The sequence below is a fragment of the Capricornis sumatraensis genome, chromosome 13 (genome assembly GCF_032405125.1).
Source record: "Capricornis sumatraensis isolate serow.1 chromosome 13, serow.2, whole genome shotgun sequence".
Taxonomy (NCBI): Eukaryota; Metazoa; Chordata; class Mammalia; order Artiodactyla; family Bovidae; genus Capricornis; species Capricornis sumatraensis.
The window spans coordinates 41261781-41287454 of record NC_091081.1 but is presented as its reverse complement, the minus strand read 5'-3'; the positions used below and the strand labels follow the sequence as shown (position 1 = coordinate 41287454).

General features: G+C 37.0%; 1 protein-coding gene across 1 annotated transcript; it reads left to right on the top strand.

The window, feature by feature from the left end:
• Positions 1–11009: 11009 nt before the first annotated feature.
• Positions 11010–12089, top strand: FUT9 (fucosyltransferase 9). Its single transcript, XM_068985513.1, has one exon. The coding sequence runs from the start codon at positions 11010–11012 to the stop codon at positions 12087–12089; it is 1080 nt and encodes a 359-aa protein (XP_068841614.1).
• The last annotated feature ends 13585 nt before the right edge of the window (positions 12090–25674 follow it).

Genomic DNA, 25674 nt, shown 5'->3' with positions numbered 1-25674 from the left:
ACTTCTTCTGGAGTGGGTTGCCATGCCCTCCTCCAGGATATATTCCTGACCCAGACTAAACCAGGATATTTATTGCTGAGCCATCAGGGAAGCCCAGGTTAGACATCAGTCAGTCATTTCAGTCACTCAGTCATGCCCGACTCTTTGTGATCCCATGGACTGCAGCACGAGAGACTTCCCTGTCCATCACCAACCCCCGGAGCTTGCTCAAACTCATGTCAATAGAGTCAATGATGTCATCCAACCATCTCATTCTCTGTCACCCCCTTCTCCTCCAATTTTTCCCAGCATCAGGGTCTTTTCTAATGAGTCAGTTATTCACAACAGGTGGCCAAAGTATTGGAGCTTTGGCGTCAATTCTTCCAAACGAATATTCAGGACTGATTTCCACATCACCTGCCACCAAATAGCTAAGCTCTGGGTGAAGTCTATAGCTTAATGTAAAATGAAGAGATTTCTTTGCTCTTTTCCTAATTTATATATCAGTTGTGTTCAGTCACTCAGTCATGTCCAACTCTAGCGACCACATGGACTGCAGCACACCAGGCCTCCCTGTCCATCACCAACTCCTGGAGTTTATTCAAACTTATGTCCATTGAGTCAGTGATGCCATCCAACGACCTCATCTTCTGCCATCCCCTTCTCATCCTGCCTTCAATCTTTCCCAGCATCAGGGTCTTTTCTAATGAGTCAGCTCTTCGCAGCAGGTGGCCAAAGTATTGGAGTTTCAGCTTCAACATCAGCTTCTCTGGTGTTTGGAGGAAGCTGACTCATTAATGAATATTCATGATTGATGTCTTTTAGGATGGACTGATTGGATCTCCTTGCATTCAAAGGGACTCTCAAGAGTCTTCCCTAAGACTGCAGTTCAAAACATCAATTCTTTGGCTATCAGCTTTCTTTATAGTCCAACTCTCACATTCACACATGACTACTGGAAAAACCATAGCCTTGACTAGACGGACCTTTGTTGGCAAAGTAATGTCTCTGCTTTTAGGATGCTGTCTAGGTTGGTCATAACTTTTCTCCCAAGGAATAAACATCTTTTAATTTCATGGTTGCAGTCTCCATCTGCAGTGATTTTGGAGTCCAAAAAAATAGTCTGTCACTGTTTCCACTCTTTCCCATCTATTTGCCATGAAGTGATGGGACCAGATGCCATGATCTTTGTTTTCTAAATGTTAAGTTTTAAGCCAACTTTTTCACTCTCCTCTTTCATCAACAGGCTCTTTATCTCTTCTTCGCTTTCTGCCATAAGGGTGGTGGCAACAGCATATCTGAGATTATTATATTTCTCCTGGCAATCTTGATTCTAGCTTGTGCTTCCTCCAGCCCAGCGTTTCTCATGATGTACTCTGCATAGAAGTTAAATAAGCAGGGTGACAATATACAGCCTTGACATACTCCTTTTCCTGTTTGGAACCAGTCCATTGTTCCATGTCCAGTTCTGTGGTTTCCTGACCTGAACACAGATTTCTCAAGAGACAGGTCAGGTGGTCTGGTATTCCCATCTCTCTCAGAATTTTCCACAGTTTATTGTGATCCACACAGTCAAAGGCTTTGGCATAGTCAATAAAGCAGAAATAGATGTTTTTCTGGAACTCTCTTGCATTTTCAATGATATAGCAGATATTGGCAATTTGATATCTGGTTTCCCTGCCTTTTTTAAATCCAGCTTGACATCTGGAAGTTCATGGTTCATGTATTGTTGAAGCCTGGCTTGGAGAATTTTGAGCATTTCTTAACTAGCGTGTGAGATGAGTGCAATTGTGTGGTAGTTTGAGCATGCTTTGGCATTGCCTTTCTTTGGGATTGGAATGAAAACTGACCATTTCCAGACCTGTGGCCATTGCTGAGTTTTCCAAATTAGCTGGCATATTGAGTGCAGCACTTTCACAGCATCATCTTTTAGGATTTGAATAGCTCAACTAGAATTCCATCACCTCCCCTAGCTTTCTTTGTAGCGATGCTTCCTAAAGCCCACTCGACCTCACATTCCAGATGTCTGGCTCTAGGTGAGTGATCACACCATCGTGGTTATGTAGGTCATGAAGATCTTTTTTACATGGTTCTTCTGTGTATTCTTGCCACCTCTTCTTAATATCTTCTGCTTCTGTTAGGTCCATACCATTTCTTTCCTTTATTGAGCCCATCTTTGCATGAAATATTCCCTTTGTATCTCTGATTTTCTTGAACATATCTCTAGTGTTTCCCATTCTATTGTTTTCCTCTATTTCTTTGCACTGATCACAAAACAAGGCTTTCTTATCTCTCCTTCATATTCTTTGGAACACTGCATTCAAATGGGTATATCTTTCCTTTTCTCCTTTGCTTTTTGCTTCTCTTCTTTCCATAGCTATTTGTAAGGCCTGCTCAGATAGCCATTTTGCTTTTTTGCATTTCTTTTTCTTGGGGATGGTCTTGCTTCCTGTCTCCTGTACAATGTCATGAACCTCTGTCCATAGTTGATCAGGCACTCTGTCTATCAGATCTAATCCCTTAAACCTATTTCTCACTTCCACTGTAGTATAATAGTTAAGGATTTGATTTAGGTCATACTTGAATGGACTAGTGGTTTCCCTACTTTCTTCAATTTAAGTCTGAATTTGGCAATAAGGAGTTCATGATCTGAGCCACAGTCAGCTTCCAGTCTTATTTTTGCTGACTGTATAGAGCTTCTCCATCTTTGACTGCAAAGAATATAATCAGTTTGATTTCGACATTGACCATCTGGTGATGTTCATGTGTAGAGTCTTCTTTAATGTTGTTGGAAGAGGATGTTTGCTATCACCAGTGTGTTCTCGTGACAAAACTCTATTATCCTTTGCCCTGCTTCATTCTGTAATCCAAGGCCAAATTTGACTGTTACTCCAGGTGTTTCTTGAAGTGAAGTGAAATGAAGTGAAGTGAAGTGAAGTGAAGTGAAGTCTCTCAATCATGTCTGACTCTTTGCGACCCCATGGACTATAGCCTACTGGGCTCCTCCATCCATGGGATTTTCCAGGCAAGAGTAGTGGAATGGGTTGCCATTTCCTTCTCCAGAGGATCTCCCTGACCCAGGGATCAAACCCAGGTCTCCCGCATTGTAGGCAGACGCTTTACTGTCTGAGCCACAAGGAACTTCCTACTTTTTTATTTCTGTCCCCTATAATGAAAAGGACATCTTTTCTGGTGTTAGTTCTAGAAGGTCTTGTAAGTCTCCATAGAACTGTTCAACTTCAGCTTCTTCAGCATTACTGGTTGGGGCATAGACTTGTATTACCGTGATATTGAATGGTTTGCCTTGGAAATGAACAGAGATCATTCTGTCATTTTTGAGATGGCATGCAAGTACTGCATTTCAGACTCTTTTGTTGACTATGATGGCTACTCCATTTCTTCTAATGGGTTCTTGCCCACAGTAGTAGATATAATGGTCAGATGAATTAAATTCACCCATTCCAGTTCATTTTAGTTTGCTGAATCCTAAAATGTTAATGTTCACTCTTGCCATCTCCTGTTTGACCACTTGCAATTTGCCTTGATTTATGGACCTAACATTTCAGGTTCCTATGCAGTGTTGCTCTTTACAGCATCAGTAAAGAGACTTGCTTCCATCACCAGTCACATCCACAACTGGGTGTTGTTTTTGCTTTGGCTCCCTCTCTTCATTCTTCTGGAGTTATTTGTCCTCTTATCTCCAGTAGCATATTGGGCACTTACCATCCTGGGGAGTTCATCTTTCAGTGTCCTATCTTTTTGCCTTTTCATACTGTTCATGGGGTTCTCAAGGCAAGAATACTGAACTAGTTTGCCATTCCCTTCTCCAGTGGACCACATTTTATCAGAACTCTCCATCATGATCCAGATAATTGTGGATTTATTTTGAAATATTTACATTAGATACTTCATATACTGCAGAAATAAAAACGGGAGAAAAGAGAATCAATTGGGGTTTTGTTTTTTTCATTTTTGGCTTGCTTATGGCTTTTGTTTTTGTTGTTTGTTTTGATTTCGTTGTTTCAAGAAATATAACCAATTATAACTAATATAAACAAAAATAAAATTATTATGTTTATGGAGTAGCTCTTGGAACTGAAGGAATATCTCAAGAACCAAGCCCAGGAAAGCAGGGTCCTGAGTAGCTCCTTGGTGGCAGGTAGCAGAGTTTATATAAGTCTTCTCAGGGAACTCATCTGTGACTAACTATCTCCAACATTTTTCTCTCTTGGCCCTTACATGCAAGTTTTAAAGTCCCAGAGAGAGAGAGTTTGAATAATCTGGCATCCCTCCTCAATAGTGGTTGAAAGAAAGTCACAATAATTGCACACAGGAGAGGAGAGGTTTATCCTGATAGGCAATTGGGATGCTATTATCAGAAGAAAAGTGAGTGATTGCCAGACAGTCCAACCCCACATCCTAGCTAGTGTGAAATAGAGAGGTGAGTTGAAGAGGAGGTAGTGACTGCAATCTAGGAATAAAGACCAAGTGGCAAGTTACAACTTTTAGGCAAGTATTATATAATACATGGAGAAGGCAACTGCACCCCACTCCAGTACTCTTGCCTGGAAAATCTCATGGACAGAGGACCCTGGTAGGCTGGAGTCCATGAGGTCGATGAGGGTCAGACACGACTGAACGACTTCACTTTCACTTTTCACTTTCGTGCATTGGAGAAGGAAATGGCACAGTGTTCTTGCCTGGAAAATCCCAGGGACGGGGGAGCCTGGTGGGCTGCCATCTATGGGGTCGCACAGAGTTGGACACGACTGAAGTGACTTAGCATAGCATATAATACCCAATAGTATATCCCTGTTTCTTTCTTTCTTTCTTTTCTAAAATTGAAATATAGTTGCTTTATAATGATGCCTTAGTTTCAGATTAAGGCTATATATATATACGTATATATTCTTTTTCAATGAAACAGAAGTCAAAAAAGGAGTCAAAAATGTAGTACTTGGATGCAATCTCAAAAATGACAGAATGATCTCTGTTTGTTTCCAAGGCAAACCATTTAATATCACAGTAATCCAAGTCTATGCCCCAACCAGGAATCCTGAAGAAGCTGAAGTTGAACTGTTCTATTAAGACCCACAAGACCTTCTAGATCAGATCAGATCAGTCGCTCAGTCATGTTCAACTCTTTGCGACCCCATGAATCGCAGCACACCAGGCCTCCCTGTCCATCACCATCTCCTGGAGTTCATTCAAACTCATGTCCATCGAATTGGTGATGCCATCCAGCCATCTCTTCCTCTGTCGTCCCCTTCTCCTCCTGCCCCCAATCCCTCCCAGCATCAGAGTCTTTTCCAATGAGTCAGCTCTTCTCATGAGGCGGCCAAAGTATTGGAGTTTCAGCTTTAGCATCATTCCTTCCAAAGAACACCCAGGGCTGATCTCCTTTAGAATGGACTGGGTGGATCTCCTTGCAGTCCAAGGGACTCACAAGCGTATTCTCCAATACCACAGTTCAAAAGCATCAATTATTCGGCACTCAGCTTTCTTCACAGTCCAACTCGCACATCCATGCATCCACTGGAAAAACGATAGCCTTGACTAGACGGACCTTTGTTGGCAAAGTAATGTCTCTGATTTTCAGTATGCTATCTAGGTTGGTCATAACTTTTAATCCAAAGAGTAAACGTCTTTTAATTCCATGGCTGCAATCACCATCTGCAGTGATTTTGGAGCCCCCCAAAAATAAAGTCTGATACTGTTTCCACTGTTTCCCCATCTATTTCCCATGAAGTGATGGGACCAGATGCCATGATCTTCATTTTCTGAATGTTGATCTTTAAGCCAACTTTTTCACTGTCCTTTTTCAGTCTCATCAAGAGGCTTTTTAGTTCCTCTTCACTTTCTGCCATAAGGGTGGTGTCATCTGACCTTCTAGAACTAACACACCAAAAATCTGTCCATTATATGATAGGGAAGTGGAATCCAAAAGAAGGAAGTCAAGAAGTACCTGGAGTAACAGGCAAATTTGGCCTTTGGAGTACAGGGCAAAGGCTAGTAGAGTTTTGCCAAGAGAATGCACTGGTCACACCAAACACTCTCTTCCAACAATACAAGAGAAGACTCTACACATGGACATCACCAGATGGTCAATACCAAAATCAGACTGATTCTTTCTTTCCAGCCAAAGATGGAAAACCTCTATGCAGTTAGAAAAAAACAAGACCAGGAGCTGACAGTGGCTCATATCATGAACTCCTTTTTGCCAAATTCAGACTTAAATTGAAGAAGGTAGGGAAAACCACTAGACCATTCAGGTCTGAGCTAAATCAAATCCCCTACGATTATACAATGGAAGTGATAAATAGATTCAAGGGATTAGATCGGATAGACAGAGTGCCTGAAGAAATATGGACAGAAGTTCATGACATTATATGGGAGGCAGTGATAAAGACCATCCCCAAGAAAAAGAAATGCAAAATGGCAAAATGGTTGTCGGAGGAGGCCTTGAAAATAGCTATGAAAAGAAAGGAAGTGAAAAGCAAAGGAGAAAAGGAAAGATATACCTATTTGAATGCAGAGTTCTAAAGAATAGCAAGGAGAGATAAGAAAGCCTTCCTTAGTGATCAGTGCAAAGAAATAGAGGAAAACAATAGAATGGGAGAGACTGGAGATCTATTCAAGAATATTAGAGGTACCAAGGTAATTTTTGATGCAAAGACGGGCTCAATAAAGGAAAGAAATGGTATGGACCTAACAGAAGCAGAAGATAGTAAGAAGAGGTGGCAAGACTACACAGAAGAACTATCCAAAAAGATCTTCATGACCCAGATAACCACAATGGTGTGATCACTCACCGAAAGCCAGACATCCTGGAATGTGAAGTCAAATGGGCTTTAGGAAGCATCACTACGAACAAAGCTAGTGGAGATGATGGAACTTTAGTTGAACTATTTAAAATCCTAAAAGATGATGCTGTGAAAGTGCTACACTCAATATGCCAGCAAATTTGGAACACTCAGCAGTGGCCACAGGACTGGAAAAGGTCAGTTTTCATTCCAATCTCAAAGAAAGGCAACGCCAAAGAATGTTCAAACTACTGCAAAATTGCAACTCATCTCACATGCTAATAAAGTAATGCTCAAAATTCTCCAAGCCAGGTTCAACACTATGTGAACCATGACCTTTCAGATGTTCAAGCTGGATTTAAAAAAGGCAGATGAACCAGAGATCAAATTGTCAACCTCTGCTGGATCATCAAAAAAGCAAGAGAGTTCCATAAAAACATCTACTTTTGCTTCATTGACTATGCCAAAGCCTTTGACTGTGTGGATCATCACAAGCTTGGAAAATTCTTCAAGAGATGAGAATACCAGACCACCTGACCTGCCTCCTGGAAAATCTGTATGCAGGTCAAGAAACAACAGTTAGAACTGGACATGGAACAATGGGCTGGTTCCAAATAGGAAAAGGAGTATGTCAAGGCTGTGTATTGTCACCCTGTTTATTTAACTTATATGCAAAGTGCATCATGAGAAACGCTGGGCTGGATGAAGCACAAGCTAGAATCAAGATTTCCAGGAGGAATATCAATAATCTCAGATATGCAGCTGACACCACACTTATGGCAGAAAACGAAGAACTAAAGAGCTTCTTGATGAAAGTGAAGGAGGAGAGTGAAAAAGTTGGCTTAAACTCAGCTTTCAGAAAACTAAGATCATGGCATCTGGTCCCATCACTTCGTGGCAAACAGATGGGAAAACAGTGGAAACAGTGGCAGACTTTATTTTTTGGACTCCAAAATCACTGCAGATGATGACTGCGACCATGAAATTAAAAGACGTTTTCTCCTTGGAAGAAAAGCTATGACCAACCTAGACAGCATATTAAAAAGCAGAGACATGACTTTGCCAACAAAATTCCATCTAATCAAAGCTATGGTTTTTCCAGTGGTCATATATGGATGTGAGAGTTGGACTATAAAGAAAGCTGAGCGCCAAAGAATTGATGCTTTTGAACTGTGATGTTAGAGAAAACTCTTGAGATTCCCTTGGAGTGCAAGAAGATCTATCCAGTCTATCCTAAAGGAAATCAATCCTGAATATTCATTGGAAGGACTGATGCTGAAGCTGAAACTCCAATACTTGGCCACCTGATGCAAAGACCTGACTCATTTGAAAAGACCTTGACATTGGAAAAATTTGAAGGCAGGAGTAGAAGAGGGAAACAGAGGATGAGATGGTTTAATGGCATCACCAACTCAATGGCTGTGAGTTTGAGTAAACTCCAGTAGTTGGTGATGGACAGGGAGGCCTGACGTGCTATAGTCCATGGGGTTGCAAAGAGTTGGACATGACTGAGCGATTGAAATGAACTGAACTGAACTGAAGTGAATTCTTTTTCAGATTGTTTTCAATTATAGGTTATTGTTCCCTGAGCTATACAGTAGAACCTTGTTGTTCATCTATTTTTTATATAGCATTGTTTATCTGTTAATCCAAAACTCTTAATTTATCCCTGCCTCCCTTTCACCTTGGGTAAACATGTTTGTTTTCTATTTCTGTGCGTCTGTTTTTATTTTGTAAATAGGATATTTTGGTACCATTTTTTAGATTCATAAATAGTACCCTATGATATTTGTCTTTGTCTGACTTACTTCACTTAGTATGATATTTTCTAGGTTTACCCATGCTGCTACAAATGGCATTATCTCATTCTTTTCTATGGCTGTGCAATATCCCATTGCATATATGTGTCACGTCTTCTTTATCCATTCATCTTTCAACAGACATTTAGGTTACTTCCACGTCTCTGGTATTGTGAATAGTGCTGCTAAGAATACTGGGGTCCATGTATCTTTTCAAATTAGATCTTTTCCACGTATATTCCTGTTTTTTTTTTTTCCATTTAAAGATAAGGTTCAAAACACACACATGCAAAAGTGGAATTACCACACCTTGAAGAAGTCTTCTATTCTTAGTTTCACGTGTCTGTCCCTAATACCTTGAATAACATTTATGGTTTGAAAATCAAAATCTGAACCTTTTCTTTTCCAAGTTCTTCTATCCTTTAATGCTCAGTATATCATTCTCTTTATGGAAAATGCAATTATACACATGCTAATTCTTGAAAGTAGTACTTTTACTGGAGTTTCTGTTATTTTTAATGCAGTAGTCTTTAAACTACATTTCTTCATATTACTTTAAAGTATTAAAATGATTTAAAGACTTTAATTATACTCTTTATTGTTAAAATTAATTTTATGTTTGTATGTATTGCTATCTCTGGTGAGAGCTATAGTAACAAACTGCAAGTCCTTTAAATATAGGTTATATGAGAAATTCAAGACATGTTAGGTGTCCAGCTGAATTTTAGTAATGAGGAATAGGTGAAAAAGTTCTTGTCAAAGGGAAGTCAATTTGGCTTCAAGAGGCAAAGTTTTCTGACAGCTTCTGTAAAAAGCAGGTGTTACTTAGTAACAGCTCTGTTATTTAGTAATTGACCCCCAACACTAGTGGAAAGTTGAGAGGATAGACGATATGCAGAGAGTTAACAAGAAGAACCTCAAGAAGCTCCAAATGCGCAGGAATCAGAAAAATTGAGAGGCACATACTGGAAGGAATATTGTGTCTGCCTACCAACAAGTTTTTCCCATTTGGCCAAATAAAGTGTTGTGGGACTAAAATGTACTATAAGCCAACTTTGGGATGCAACAGAATAAAAACTGGGAAAATCTGCTCAACTACTGGTATGAATACCTGTAAGTCATTTCATTCTATAGAGCAATATGTGTTAAATATACCAATAAAGCAAGTAAGTATAATTTTATTCATTTATACTTTGTTAATTTTTCTTTATCTAGTTACCAATGCTTATACCTTGAGAATCCACCCAAGATACTCAGCAATCCACCCATTCATTTATGCAGTATACGTAGCATCTACTAAGCATCTATTAAGCACCTACTGCAACCTGGTGATGAGGATACAGCAGTGAGAAACAAAGCTTCTCATGAAGCTTACATTCTGGTGTCATCAAGATGACTGTATTCTCTGGCTGCAGCCTAGAGAATCAATGATTACAAAAATAGAGTCATCAAGTGCCTAGATTCTGGGCCCAGAGCCTGGGTTTAAAAGAATGTTTTGCCACTGACAATACATGACTTTGGAGTTTCTTAACCATTTGGGACCTCAATTTCTTCATGAATGAGATGAGAATATAATGAGTTAGTACATATACTTACACAGAGATACACACTCTTGTGTAAATATATAAATTAATACATATATTGTTAATGTAGGTCCTCATATTAATGCATGGCACTAATGAGCACCAGATAAGTGTCTTATTAAGGGAAACTGATCAAAATTTAACTCATGGGTAAATGGTGGTAGTGTTAGTCACTAAATAGTGTCCAACTCTTTGCAGCCCCATGAACTGTAGCCTACCAGGCTCCTCGGTCCATGGGATTTCCCAGGCAAGAATACTAGAATTGGTTGCCATTTCCTTCTCCAAGGCATCTTCCTGACCCAGGGATTGAACCCACTTCTCCTGCATTGGCGGGCAGATTCTTTACCACTGAACCACCAGGGAAGCCCTCACATATATAAAGGGCAGAGATTAGTGAAATCAAGACAGTAAAACTTGAGGTGCAAATACACCTCAATGGATTACTGATGCTTGTATTACTTGTTCAAAGAGGATTTAGAAGGCAAGAAACAGCATAATTCAGTGGGTAAGCTACCTATTTTTGGCCCTCAGTTTCCTCATTCTGCAGAGAAGAGGTGATAAAAGACCTCATTGATAGGGGTAATGTGTTCAAAGTGCTTGGCACCAAGCCTAGTTGAGAGTGAGTGTTTAGGAAACAGGTACTGTTTGCAACTTGATTTTATTGAGCAGACACCATGTTTAGTTTTTGGTAACACTGGAAAAGAGAAAATGCAGTTGATTTTGTGATGATTAAGTGTATTTTAGGAATGACCACCTATTTATCTCAAAATGTATTTGTGATTAACTCTCCATCCCTACCTCTACCTACTCCTCTATCTTTCCCTTTCTGTTTCACAGAAAAAATTATGACCTCAGCATCCAAAGGAATTCTCCGCCCATTTTTAATTGTCTGCATTATCCTGGCCTGCTTCATGGTGTGTCTGTTCATTTACATCAAGCCCACCAACAGCTGGATCTTCAGCCCGATGGAGTCAGCCAGCTCAGTGCTGAAAATGAAAAATTTCTTCTCCACCAAAACTGGTGATCTTAATGAAACTACTATTCTGATTTGGGTGTGGCCATTTGGGCAGACCTTTGACCTTACATCTTGCCAAGCAATGTTCAACATCCAAGGATGCCATCTCACGACAGACCGTTCTCTGTACAACAAGTCCCACGCAGTTCTGATCCACCACCGAGACATCAGTTGGGATCTGACCAATTTACCTCAGCAGGCGAGGCCACCCTTCCAGAAATGGATTTGGATGAATCTGGAGTCACCGACTCACACACCGCAGAAGAGTGGCATTGAGCACCTGTTCAACCTGACTCTGACTTATCGCCGTGACTCAGATATCCAAGTGCCTTATGGTTTCTTGACCGTAAGCACAAACCCCTTCGTGTTTGAAGTGCCAAACAAAGAGAAGTTAGTGTGCTGGGTTGTAAGTAACTGGAACCCTGAGCATGCCAGGGTCAAGTATTACAATGAGCTAAGCAAAAGCATTGAAATCCATACCTATGGGCAAGCATTTGGAGAATACGTGACTGATAAAAATTTGATTCCTACCATATCTACTTGCAAATTTTATCTTTCCTTTGAAAACTCAATCCACAAAGATTATATCACAGAAAAGCTCTACAATGCTTTTCTGGCTGGCTCTGTGCCTGTTGTTTTGGGGCCATCTAGGGAAAACTATGAGAATTATATTCCAGCAGATTCATTCATTCATGTGGAAGATTATAACTCTCCAAGTGAGCTAGCTAAGTATCTGAAGGAAGTAGACAAAAACAATAAATTATACCTTAGTTACTTTAACTGGAGGAAAGATTTCACAGTAAATCTTCCTCGATTTTGGGAATCACATGCATGCTTGGCTTGTGACCATGTGAAAAGGCATCAAGAGTATAAATCCGTTGGTAATTTAGAGAAATGGTTTTGGAATTAAAGTTTTCCATCATTTGCACATTTGGCAAATCATTTTGATGAGATATTATCCAGGTTTTAAGAATGAGAAGAGACATTATTCTGCTTTTGTGTCATAATTTATTTGTATCACTCTCTGGGGTGACATGTATATTTTGATGGAGATTTTTAAGAGTGCAGCATCAGCAATCACTCCACTTGGTTTTAAATTATCTTATATATACCTAATTATGTGACCTGAAAAATAATTTATTATTCTCTATCATTTGTAAACCTCTTTTTTTCATATTTTTGTTGTTATCTCTAATGTAACTGTAATTTGATTGTTGTTCCTACACTGATCAGTTGTTTCATCCACTTGGTAAATGAAGACACATATCTTCAAATATGAAATATTTTCATTAAACATTATCATCTCTAGTTCCCAGTTGGCATAATGAAGCAAAGGAAAATCAATTTGTAATTGAATTCTAACCTCTTTGACTTTGAAGTTGAACAATGTATAACTTTCTCTATTTCATCTGTTTTTCACCTGTTTGTTACATTTGTGAATGCAGAATTATTCATGTAGTGAATAAGCCAGATAGTGGAGCAGAACCATTCTATTCAGGAAGCTATTAGGCTTCTCGTTTATTTTCATTAAGTTGACTTGCAAATGCAGTCACTTGTTCTCATGATATTAAGCTAAATTACTTAAGTATTTTTAAATATTCAATTTGGGGCGATTTTTGGTGCCTGGGAAATAATCCTAGTAACACTTAGGATAAGCTAAGATAGTTTTCTTCCTGATCTTAAACTTCATTATTATAATAAAACAAATAATCTCATCAAATGACAAAGGAAAAAGGTAAGTGTAGATATAAGTTATGTTTACAAATGGTACATTTATGTACAGTTTTTAACATATCAATTTAAAATATTTTTTTCCAAAGGCCCAATGTCTAAAACATTTTCCTATACCATATGGACATCTAAATTGAATAATTGAGATGTTTGTCCTATTATTTAAAAGAGCCTAAATAAAATTAGGGCTTCCCTGGTGGCTCAGATGGTAAAGAATCTGCCTGTAATGTGGGAGACCTGGGTTTGATCCCTGGGTTGGGAAGATCCCCTGGAGAAGGGAAAGGCTACCTACTCTAGTATTCTGGCCTAGAGAATTCCATGGACTGTATAGTCCATGGGGACATAAAGAGTCATACACGACTGAGCAACTTGGCTAAATAAAATTATCATCCAGGTGTTAAGTATAAAATGTTAAACATAATAAAGTAGGAGTCAATAGGGAACACATGCTAACACAAAGTGAGACCTCAATGCATATTTGTTGAATTAATAAATGGATGACATTTAATGTCATCAGAAAAGCTTTGCTTATTCCAATAAAGTGACAGCTCTAGTCTAGAGTTGCTAACTTGAGATGATGTTTTATATCCATTTTTGTAATTATCCATAAACAGCAATATGACCATCACCCTCAGGGTTTTACAGAACCTGAATGAACTTTCATTACACTAAGTTTTTAGAGAATTCACCCCTGAACTTGCAGTTGCTCTACAGTGTTTCTCCTCCATAAGGTTTAGGGCTGGATATAAGCAGAGAACATTAGATGTGAAAAGTTGGGACTCTAAGGATTCTCAAAGAAAGCATTTCCCAGAAGAATCTTTAATGACTTTATTCCAGTCAGACCAAAAACCCATCAAAAGTGTTAGAATGTACTGATGACATCTATTTGAGTCGATTTGTGAAGTATTCTAATAGTCCTCTACATCAATAGAACTCAAATCCACAATTTTCTACATCAAATGGAAGCTAGACAGAGAGGCAAATTTGAATTCAGAAAGCAGGAGTTTATGTCCAACAATCCAGTCTGCCTTGTGAGGAAAGGAGCTCTCAGTACCACTAGAAGGATTTGAACAGAGGAAAATTACTGCATTGGTTGAAGGACTCTTTGATCTTCAGGTTTATTCCTTTACCAGTGATTGAACAGGCTCCTTGTGTCAGGCAAGGCCCTAACCAGAGAAAAGATGAACAAGGTGCCATCACTGCCTTAAAGGAACTTACCATTAAGTCAAGAGATAAGGAAAACTTCCTTTGAGTCTATGTTTAGGCACATATGGACTTTCCTGATGGCTCAGACGGTGAAGCATCTGTCTACAAGGTGGGAGACCCGGATTTGAGCCCTGGGTTGCGAAGATCCCCTGGAAAAGGAAATGGCAATCCACTCCAGTACTATTGGCTGGAAAATCCCATGGACAGAGAGGCCTGGTAGGCTACAGTCTATGGGGTCGCAAAGAGTCGGACACGACTGAACGACTTCACTTTCACTTTCACTCTGAATGAAATTTATATGAGTCACTACTGATTGAATGAAAATAAGATAATAAATTTCTCCAACTGATTAGCTATTTGACAGTTTCTGAGCCACAAACTTTGTTTATTCATTTGACCCAATGGAAGATGCCTGTCATATTATCTCTTATAACTGGATAGCATCCATAAATTGCATGTCTGTGTAGATGCCCTCCTAGATAAGAAAAGATTTCCACCCTCATTTATTTCATCATGTTCAAATAGATTCGAACATTTATGTTTACGTTATCTTTTTGACCTACTAAAAAGTGTAGGGATCTAAAAAGAATGCATTACTAACAAATTTAGAAATATCTACTTTCTTCAAAAGCAGAAAAGCATTCAATAAAAAGCCTTTACTGCGGTGGATGCTCATGATTTCAAAGAACCAAGAAACCTGAGGGCAGTACCCTTATTGTCAGCTATGAGTTTGGTCTCTTTCTCAGTCTGAGACTATAATTATATTCTGATCATATGGCTCAAGCTAAGGCAATAATACTAAGTGACTAACTAGCACATCTGTATATTAAAAATCCATTCTCAAGTCTCCAAAAAATGTTTTCTTAATTTGAAGGGCCAAAAATGAATGAGTCAACTTCAGTTCTAGGTCCATTGATCAGTGAGTTTTAGGACTGGAAGAAATTATAGCAATGTTTACAAGCAAATCCCTTCATTCTACTTATGAGGTAACTAAATTCAAAGATAATATTTATTTAAGACATATGTTCACATACTACACACACACACACACACACAAACATACAAACACCCCACAGCTATATAGACATAGCCAAGATTAGAATTTCAGAGTACTATCTCCCTCAGTTCTGTGTTCTTTTTCATCATATTCTTACCTTATCACTAAGTACATCTCAATTCTAAAAATGTGAATATCTTATTGGTATTATTAGGAGTTGTAGAATGTTATACTCTATGTGGAAGCACTTTGACTTAAAAAAATATACACATATGGCCAATACAACATGGAACTTGTTAGCATTCTTTCTGGTTTAAGTATCTTAGGAGTTGAGCAGAAGGAAGTAGGCTTTCACTACATTTTAAGTGAAATGCAACCCTCAAGATGGTGACTATTTCTCTGCTACTTCTTTAATAAATCCTGTGGGTTACAATTCTTTTTAAGGATATCTCCTGGTGAAAGATAAAGATTTGGCAAAACTGCTGGTTATAAAAACAAACTTGCCAGGAGGTAAACTGTGAATATTAAAAAAAAAAAAATAGTCCACCCAAAATTTTTTATTTAAAAATATAAAAAATATTTTACTTTCAATTATCTAAATATTTAAATATTATTCACTATAGGCCTTACTAGTAAAGAAATATAAATGTTAATTATTATAGGCCATATTAATAAGAATGTATACTTAATTCTCCAAATCCAGGAGTAGGGCATATCTGGAAAAAAAAAAGACAGTCATAGTTTATGACAGCCATAAATTTGACAATATGAAGTACAAACTGAAAAGAATTATCTAAATCCACTATCCATTATCTAAGCCACTATCTAAATCCACTATCCATTATCTAAGCCACTATCCACTTAAAAATTATATATTTACTACATAAATTCTGATAATCCCAGAATGTGTAGAAATGCTTTCTGTTGTGAGGGCTTAGAAAGCTCAGAGCTTTTGAGGTATAAATTAACCAAATATTTAGAAATTATTTGCTGACCCTTTAAATTCCTGTCTTCAGTTGGAGGTTAAATATGGAAAGAATTGGAAACTATACTTTTGAGATCTTTTTGCCTACCTGTTTTCAAACTAGATTCCATGAGTCTTGAGGTAATCATCCATAAAATGACTTTGTATGACTTAATTACCAAAACAAGGCTTAGATCCTTACATTATGACTTTGTGCTTTATCATGTCTTTGAGTGCCCTTAAACTGATCTCGTTTAAGGGAATTTCTTAATACATTAATTATAATCAAGCTGTTAAACACAATAAACTTTTGAATCTAAAAGATAAATCCAGTGCCTAATATACAGGAGGGTCTCAACAAATATTTGTTGAATGAATAAACAGATTGCATTAGAGACCACGCAAAATATATTTTTTTAATGTGATGAGTTCCAGCTTCTTGGTATCCACCTGAGGTGATATTTTGTTGGTCAGTTTGGAATGCAAAAGAAAGACATTTTAAGGTCTTTCTAGTCTTACTGCAGTCTACGACCCCCAAAGAAGTAACAGTGCAAGAAAGATTAAGAACTTGGAACATGTTGAAATTCTATTCAAATATTAACACACTACCTGTTTCTAATAGGAAGAATAATTAGTTTTAAGAAGAATATAAAGTGCAAGCAGAATATAAAACAAGTTTCTCCCAAACTATGCTTGTGAGAAATATCTTTCTTTCCTCCCTAACTGCACTTTTTTTAATATCACAAACATCAGTCAATTAAGATGGTATTGTTTTTCCTGGTGTCTCTCATCTAGAGATTTTGTAGCATTTTATAAATGGGTAAGCTCCACTACTACCAAAAGTCTTCTTCCTCTCAGTAATTCATATTGAATGAATTCATATCCACAAGCATTATATAAGCAGTTTACAGCATAAATGAACCACTCCAATATTCTTGCCTGGAAATTCCACGGACAGAGGAGCCTTGTGGGCTACAGTCCATGGGATCGCAAAGAGTCAGACACAACTGAGCCCACATGCGACGCAACAACAGCAACATAAGTGAGACTTTGCCTGCTAAATCAGAGACATGAGTGATGCCTGGCTGGGTTACTGGTCCTAAAAACCGTAATTTGAGAAGACCACTTAACCTTTCTGGACCTTGCTGTCTATAATGTTCCTTTTAGCTCTGTTACTCTCTCATCTAAGATCTAAATTGCTGTTTGTGTGTGTTTGCAAATGCAATTCCAATGACCATCATTAAATAATATTTTAAAGGTAAATATTCCAAGAGATTTGCCTTTTTACTTCTCTGAATAGGCATTTAAAGTATAAAACTGATTATTAATCTAATATTTGGAAAGAACCCTAATCCAGTGCTTGAATGTAGCAAGTGCTCAATTAACTAAGCCTGCTTCTTTAACTCCTTCCTCCTCTTAGTTCTCTACCTACTTCCTTTGCAATTCATGTACTCACTATTCCCTGAGACCTTAATTGCCTGCAGAAAAATAACCATATATTGGGCATTATTTTAAAATATTTTAGATTTTTCTGTACTATCCACATTCTTATCAGAATAATGTAAAATTTTTACTGATGTGAAAATTTCAGGGAGGCAGTGGACCTGCATAGTCAATTCCCAGGTGACAGTAAAATAGTGGAGCTAATTTGAGTAAGCCAGGTTGGATACATCTGGACAATTGAGCTATTTTTTAAACTCATGGCTAATGTATATTTATTCATTTGACTTGAATTAAATATATTTTAAAGAAGAATTTTAAAAGAGCTTCTCAAACAGTAGCTGCCTTTGTCAATATTAGTGAGAAGCCTGGTTCCTGGGTCACCTGACTTAGAAAAATCGGAGGTATTTATGAACAATACTGATTCCTAGGCCCGGCTAATGCAATTGGAATCTCTTCATATATGTTTAAAAAAATGCTTTTAATACATGTCCTAAGCTAGATTCTTCCATGCTGTATTTTGTGAACCATCATAAGACAATGGTTCTCCAACACACACATGTTTTTGGAACTTCATGAGAATCATTTGAAAAAGTGTGAATAATGCAGAGCTTCTGATTCTCTGAGTCTGAGATGGGAGCTGAAATATGTATTTTTAAAATCTCTCAAAAAAATAAATAAATAAAATAAAATCTCTCCCAGATAGTTCTGATACACTCTTGATTTTGAAGTCCGATTCTTAGCCACCTGTTAAATGGGAAGTATTCTATTGCTCAGTTGATAGGAGCTATCACCTTTCTTGAGTTCACCTGGAATCTTTAAAATATGTCAGTAAAGTATTAATTCCCTTACTTCAAGATACAAAGCATTGTCTGTGCCTAATTATTCCATGCAGGGTCTCCACAGGTGATGCCACCTCTGGAAGCCACCAGTCTACACCAAAGACATAAATAATTCTTGGCCTGGAGGAATTAGTAGCATAAGAAAAAGTTATATATCTTGAGAAAAACCTCTCATTGTCTTTCTGGGTTATAACTTCATGTTTATATTTTGCAGTGAAAGGACTAGACTATCTGATTACTAAAATTCTTTATAGCCATAAAAATTTAAGCTTCTGTGATCTGCTTATCTGCTATATGCGTTTAAGAGACACATAAAGAATAAGCTTTCCTATATTCCAAAGTCCTTTCTTGATTAATAGAAAGTAACTTGCAATTGGAAAATAGTAGCAAGGTATAGTACATAATTTTTTAAATTGAAGTATAGAAAATTGATTTACAATAAGAGATGAGGTTTCAATTCCTGGGTTGCATTCAATTCCTGGAGGAGGGCATGGCAACCCACTCCAGTATTCTTGCCTGGAGAATCCATGGACAGAGGAGCCTGGTGGGCTACAGTCCATAGGGTCACAGAGTCAGACATGACTGAAGCAACATAGCATGCATGCATACATATAGTAGATGATGTACAATATAATGATTCAACATTTTTATAGACATGCCATTTAAAGTTACATTACAAAATAATGGCTATCTTGTGATGTACACAATAAACAAGTTTATATTGTACAGTATGCGGATTTTTGATAACCGCAGGTTTAGAGTTGAATCTTAGCTCTTCCATTCACTATGTGCAAGTTATATGACTTCTCTTAGCCTCAGATTTTGCATGTGGAGGTAACATATTCCTGATGTTTTGTGTGTGTGTGTGTGTGTGAGGACAAATGAAATGATATTTAAGTGACTATACAAGGTGTCCAATTAATATGGTTTGGGTGACTCAGCAGTAAAGAAACTGCCTGCAGTGCCGGGGACACTGGTTCAATCCCTGGGTTGAGAAGATCTCCTAGAGAAGGGAATGACAATCAACTCCAGTATTCTTGTCTGAAAAATTCCATGGAGAAAGGAGCCTAGTGGGCTACAGTCAGATAGAATCAGATATGACTTAGTGACTAAACTATCACCACCACTCTAATGAAAGATCATTGTGGGGAATCCAAAATTATTTCCACAATCTCATTTCTGATACTCTGAAAAGGTTAAGAAGACAGTGTATAAGAATCATGGCAAATTTAAAGAAGCCACAGGAATAATCTTTAGGAGAGGTGAAACAAATATAGTGTGGAAGCGTGCATTCACATCTTCTGTAATGCATGGGGTGTGGGAAGCTGACAGTCGTAGTATATAGGCATTATTTGCATTACTAAACATATACATCTTTTCTTAAAATCATTGGAACCCAAAGCAGACCTAGTTTTCTCTCCATACTTATGAACAATCAATAAATTAATAGTCAATTTAGCTGGTATGGCTCAATCAGTTAATGGAATATCAGGAAGATTCTCAGAGATCATTAACTGGTAAGGAAAGGGGCCTAGAAATATTCAACAACTTGACTTAATTGCTCATTTCAACTGTCCAGTAGTTTAGCCACAGAACTAGTTATGATACAAGTTAGGAAACAGAATCAAGTCTCTTTTCATAAAGTTTTTTAAAAATGCTAAAAGATTCTTTAAAAATATTAGGGTATACATTCAATAAACAGGAATATATTTGTTTAGTGGTGCAGAAATAAAATAATTCTTAACCAGAGTGTGCTTAAGACTCCTCTAATTGCTAGTTGCATAATAAAAAGAGTTTTGACATGAATAATCTCAGTTGTTTGTGTGCACAATTTCTAAGTTGTACTATAAGAAAACAAAAACTTAGACTTGAGGAAATTTTTTAATGTGTAAAAAAATGATATTCAGAATAGCATTTTAAGTCATTTTTAGTTGCATTGCTTTAAAAAATATTAGAAACTTTTATCATTTCAGATACAACATTAGAAAATTTCAAAAACTGAATTAAGTCATTTTTCTGAGTTCTCTGGCAATCAATTTGTTGAATTAAGTGTACACATAAAATATGTTGTTAGAGCTTGCTTGAATCTCATTGTGAAAAATGTAAGTTCTATCTGAAATATTTTAAAAGTGATTTCTACACAGAGGTATATTAACAGTGGTGGCTTTCTACACATGACTGCATTCCATTTTGATTAATGAGAGTGCAGGAGATGGAAAAGCAGGCTTGGCAGAAACAGTACCTAGACTAAATTAACAACCCAGTACTACTCATTATGCAAGAAATATGTGCCAGAGTTACAACAGTGCATCCCCTGACCTCAGATGGGCTTCATTAGCCACCTTTGGTCCCTCGGATGATACAGTCCTGAAGATGCCATCCTCATCCAAGGCAATTTTGCTGCAAGAGAGCTCACTGTCATCCAATGTAGGATACGTGTCTCCAGGGACTGTAATAAGATCAGGCCTTTCATATACTGGTTTTCAAAAGCCCTTGAGCAAACTGAAAATATCTGGTTGTCTGTATAAAACTGGGAGCAGTGCACTTCTTAGATAACAGATGACATATCTCACATATTTTACATATTTTTAACATAATGAATCCATGGACAGAGAACATCAAGAAAACAAAACAAAAAGTCCCCTTATAGCTTGTAGATGCTCTACAATCAAATCAATAAAATCTCTTGCCCTGGAAGATTAGCAAATTATGTGGAATCCATTGGAAATAGAGACGGGGGCGGGGGGGTGGGTGGTGAGAAAAAAAAACTGTGAAAATAGCAGCATGTCTTTTTACTCTTAAAATAAAAATTTAATCTCTAGAGCTATCAGTATGATGGCAACCTTCACAAATAATTTATCTATTCATGTGTCTTCCCCCCACCTCTCGACCCTCCCTGCTCTTTTATCTTTCTCCTTTTTATTTTTTTTTTAAGGTTGGGTTCAGTAGGAGTCAAGGTTAGTGGAGTCATTGTAAATTTTTTCTATAATTTTTGAATCAGATGAAAGTAAGAAGTAATGTTTGCTGGAGGAAATGCAACTGGTCAAAATTATCTGAATGGAATGATTGAGATTTACCATCTTCATTGGAATACTGTGATTTATTCTGAATCCAAAACAACTCATGTATAATGTTTTTAAACGGAAAAAATAAAGAGCTGGCAAGTCTGCAGGTAGACTGAAGCTCACAAAGCTCAGGAAGGAGAAAAATGATGACAAGAAACAAGGAAAGGAACAGTGAACTAAGGATCAGAATTCAAACTCTAGTTGACACAATCTATTGCATAATTCTCTAGCTTTTCTGAGCCACAGATTTCTCATCTGTCAACCGATTTCAGTGGACTTTACATTAGCATCCACTGAGAAACTCTTACAAATTTTAACTTTTTTATTAGACATTCTGATTTAATTAGCCTGCACAGGACATGAGCTGTAGTATATTCATCTAGAATTTTTCTTCTTTTCTCCCTGCTCCCTTCCATGTGGTCATGTGGATGGTCAGTGAGCCATAAGGGAAAAGAGTTAACAGGCAATAACTAAAGAGCTGCTAAAGAAGAAAGCAACAACAGAGATGTACAGGTGAAGAATAAGGATTCTATATACTTTCTCTTACCTAATACTGTCAAGAATACACAAAAAAAAATTCACCCATATCTATCTTTTTATTAATGTAGTTTAAGTGTAACTTTAAATAAAATGACATATACTCAAGTAAGGAAGGTCAAACTATCATGCTGAAACAAAATGTGCCAATTCTAGCCAATACATGACTTGTAAGGGTCAGTAATACATAAACTATCTGGATGGTAATTGTGTATTTTATTCATGTAATGTGATTTTGCACTATTGTATTGTCATATTTAAACAGACTCAAAAACACCCTGAAACCTAAATGCCAAATGTACAGTTTATAGGTTCATGTTATTTCTGATAAGAATTTAATTGCATTGTGCTAATAGTTGTTTAAGGCTCTTAACTTTCTGTATGTGTATTATTGCCATGCAGACCCAATAGGGTTGTTGTAAGCACACTAATTGATCATGTGAATTTTGTAGATAAAATCATACATTGATCAGAAATCACTTTTCTACTTATTTTTTTGTAGAGTATTTTTCCACACTTGAAAAAAACATGATTATTTTATATCAAACATCAGCTTTTCTTTAAAATCTTATTTTAGTAGCCAGTGCATGCTTGAAATTAGATGTGCTAGAAATTATATGACAATATTAAGGTTCTGTTATATTGGGTGAAAAATGCATGCCATTAGTGAATCACACAGCTTTGGGGAGATTCACACTGATAGCTCACCCGCAAGCTTCATCTTTCTGTGTGCATGATCCACGTTCTTTCAAAAGTCCTTTTTAAACTTTAGAAGTGAAAATGTTACTCTTGGTGTGAATGAGCCCATAGACAATGCTACTTTGCTTATTTTCTAACTTTGCAGTGTATTGTGGTAAATTCCACTCCTCCCAGTTTTCCTCTTGGAGTTTCTTGTTGGCAATAAAATACAACAAAATCACTTGTTGGCAAATGATACTATTTACTGTATAGCATTTTCCTATAATAAAGCATGAAAAAAAAATCATCTCAATTCATTCCATGCTATGAACACAATATTCTGGCAGCTTTTTCTACAATCAAGAATGGTATGTCTTTTTTTGACACTGCCAAAATCAGTACTACTGCCAGTGGGATTATTTAAAAACAAACAAACAAACAAACAAACTTGAAGCCTGATCTGCACAACACTAAATTGGGCAATAACACAGAACATCCAGGCAGTGTGGACAGCCAATCAGTGTAACTGGTAGGAGGAAAAAAAGATAAACCCAAACTTTTCCTCAGTAACTTGGGTAAAGAAAAAATGTGAATTTGGGCTGCAAGACAAAGCCTCTGCACATTGATAATTTGCAGTAGTCCATGTGAGCAGAAATTACTCCATTTGGTGAAGTCTTATTTTTATTTTTGCTTTTGTGTTCTTTTTTCAGAAAATATGCTTTTTGAAAGGCTTAATTCCAAATTGATCATTAAATGTGGACCAACAACCACCACCCAAGCCCAATGAAATTAGTTATTCACCATAATATGGTAAGGCTAGAACATAGTACTTGGTGACTTAAACATCAAGGTAACATTTATACTGTTGGAAGGTACTTTCATTGCTATGTTATTAAAACAATGGGGATCCTATTTATACACTTATTTATTTGTTTGTTTACAGACATTTGGTTCATTCGGATTATTTTAACAGCTTCAGTGAAGTTAGTATAGTGGTATGAAAACCTGACTGTAGCTACTATTCTAAGTGAAAATCTTGCAACTGAGTCTTGCTACATCTTGGAGTCAAGCAGTAATCCAAATGATGAGTAACGAGTCCCAGCAATGTGGAGGCCAACTTCCCGGACCAGGATGTTGTATGTTTATGGCATTTAGCAAACATCAATCTGGGCTCTTAGTTTGCTACCATACTGTTCCCTATATTAATTCAACCTGTAAATAGCATAACACATTATGGCAGCTAAGCAAATATGTTAATAAGCCATGAGAGGCAAAATGCCATTGAAAATCTGTATATTCAGCTATTTGGAGAACTTGTGTTTTCCACAAATTAAACTGGAGATGTCATTTGAGATTTTCTTCCCTTAAAAATGCCATTATAATTTGGATTCCTTGCCATTGATGTATTTCTGGGCTTATAAATATATGATGTAATTGCTATAGTTATAATTTTGTGAAATTTTGTTTAGCAATTAATAGTGACTTCAATCTGTGCCATGATCCCCAGGCAGAAATAAATGTATAAAAGATTTGAGCCTGTATATGTAAGCAGAAATCTCTTCAATCATATTTCCTATATTCAGTGTAAGTACTTCACTGATTTACCACTAGAATTATTCCTTGGGTGTGTAAGTAATGATGTTCTATTCAGGCCTAATGAACTCTGTACTGTGAATATTTAAAATAAAAAGAATTCAATTTAAATGTGCAATACTGACTGCTGGTTATTTATAATGCTTACATTCAAAATCATTCATTCGAGGAAATTTCTTTCCACTTACATTAACATCTAGATTCCCTGAATACATTGAAATAAAATTTAAAAGCTAAATAAATAAATCTTACAGCTTATACATTCATTAAAAATACCAAATCAAAAAATGACATGAACCTCAACAGTACTCTACAGGGTGAGTAGATCTTGTGTGAGTTTGGGTGCCTGCATATATATCTTGATGTGTGGGTCTGTGTTTTGTGTGCTCATGTGTATATTTGTATATCTCTACTGTGTGTGGGGAGGAGGGAGTCTTTTTTTCTTTCTCTTGGTTTCTTGCTTCTTTCTTGTCTTTGGGCAGATAGTATATTTCAGCAAACATGGAGGGAAATGAAAAGTCCTCAGTCCAAACTTTACAACTTGGATTCAACCACATACAGGTATTAACTGGCCATTCTTACTTAGGTTCGCTATCCCTTCTCCAGGTAGGCAAGCACTCAGAGATAAAAAGTAATTCATCTGGGCAGACATCTCATGAGTGGCTACTGCATCAAATACGTCTATAACAATCCTCCCAAAATCTCTGTAATAGATCCTGTAGTGATCCCAGTAGTTCTTGTAAATTCTGTGGTCAAATATAAATGATAATAGTAATAAATAGATATCAAAGGCTTTCAATAATCCAGGCAATATTCAAGGTAATTCACATATTTTTTCATTTAATCTTTATAGCACTCTACCAGTTCTAACATTACCTCTATTTTTCCCAGCCAAAAAGTTGGGACACTCACTCAAGTTGACACATTTGCAAAGAGATAGAGTTGAAATTTGAGGCCAAGCAGTTAACCCCAGGTTTCAATGCTTAACCACTAAATTCTACTGGTTAGAAACACTGGGTTAAATGAGGCTGAAGCAATGATTCATTGATTGATCTTAAAGAATTCTTTACTAATCTTGGTGTTGCTGTGAATTATGAATTTTCCAGAGCAGGATAGACAATAAAGTTTCCAAAATTTACTTTGGAAAAAGTAAATCAACTTTTTATGTTCAGGGAATACCTGAAAGCAATAGAGCATTCTTCGGAGAATGTTCCTATAACTTGTTTTGTTCTGAGTTAGTAAAATAATACATAGGAAACAAACGAACCATAAGGAAAATTGAGCAAAAATTAAGGGCATTTATTTTCAGTTTAATATTAATTGGTATAGAACTATCTTCCTACAGGTTCTAAAATTTATGAAAATGTCAATATGGATAGACAAAACTGAATTATGTGATACAACTAAACAAATTTTAATTTTTTTTTAAAAATCAGTTGTAA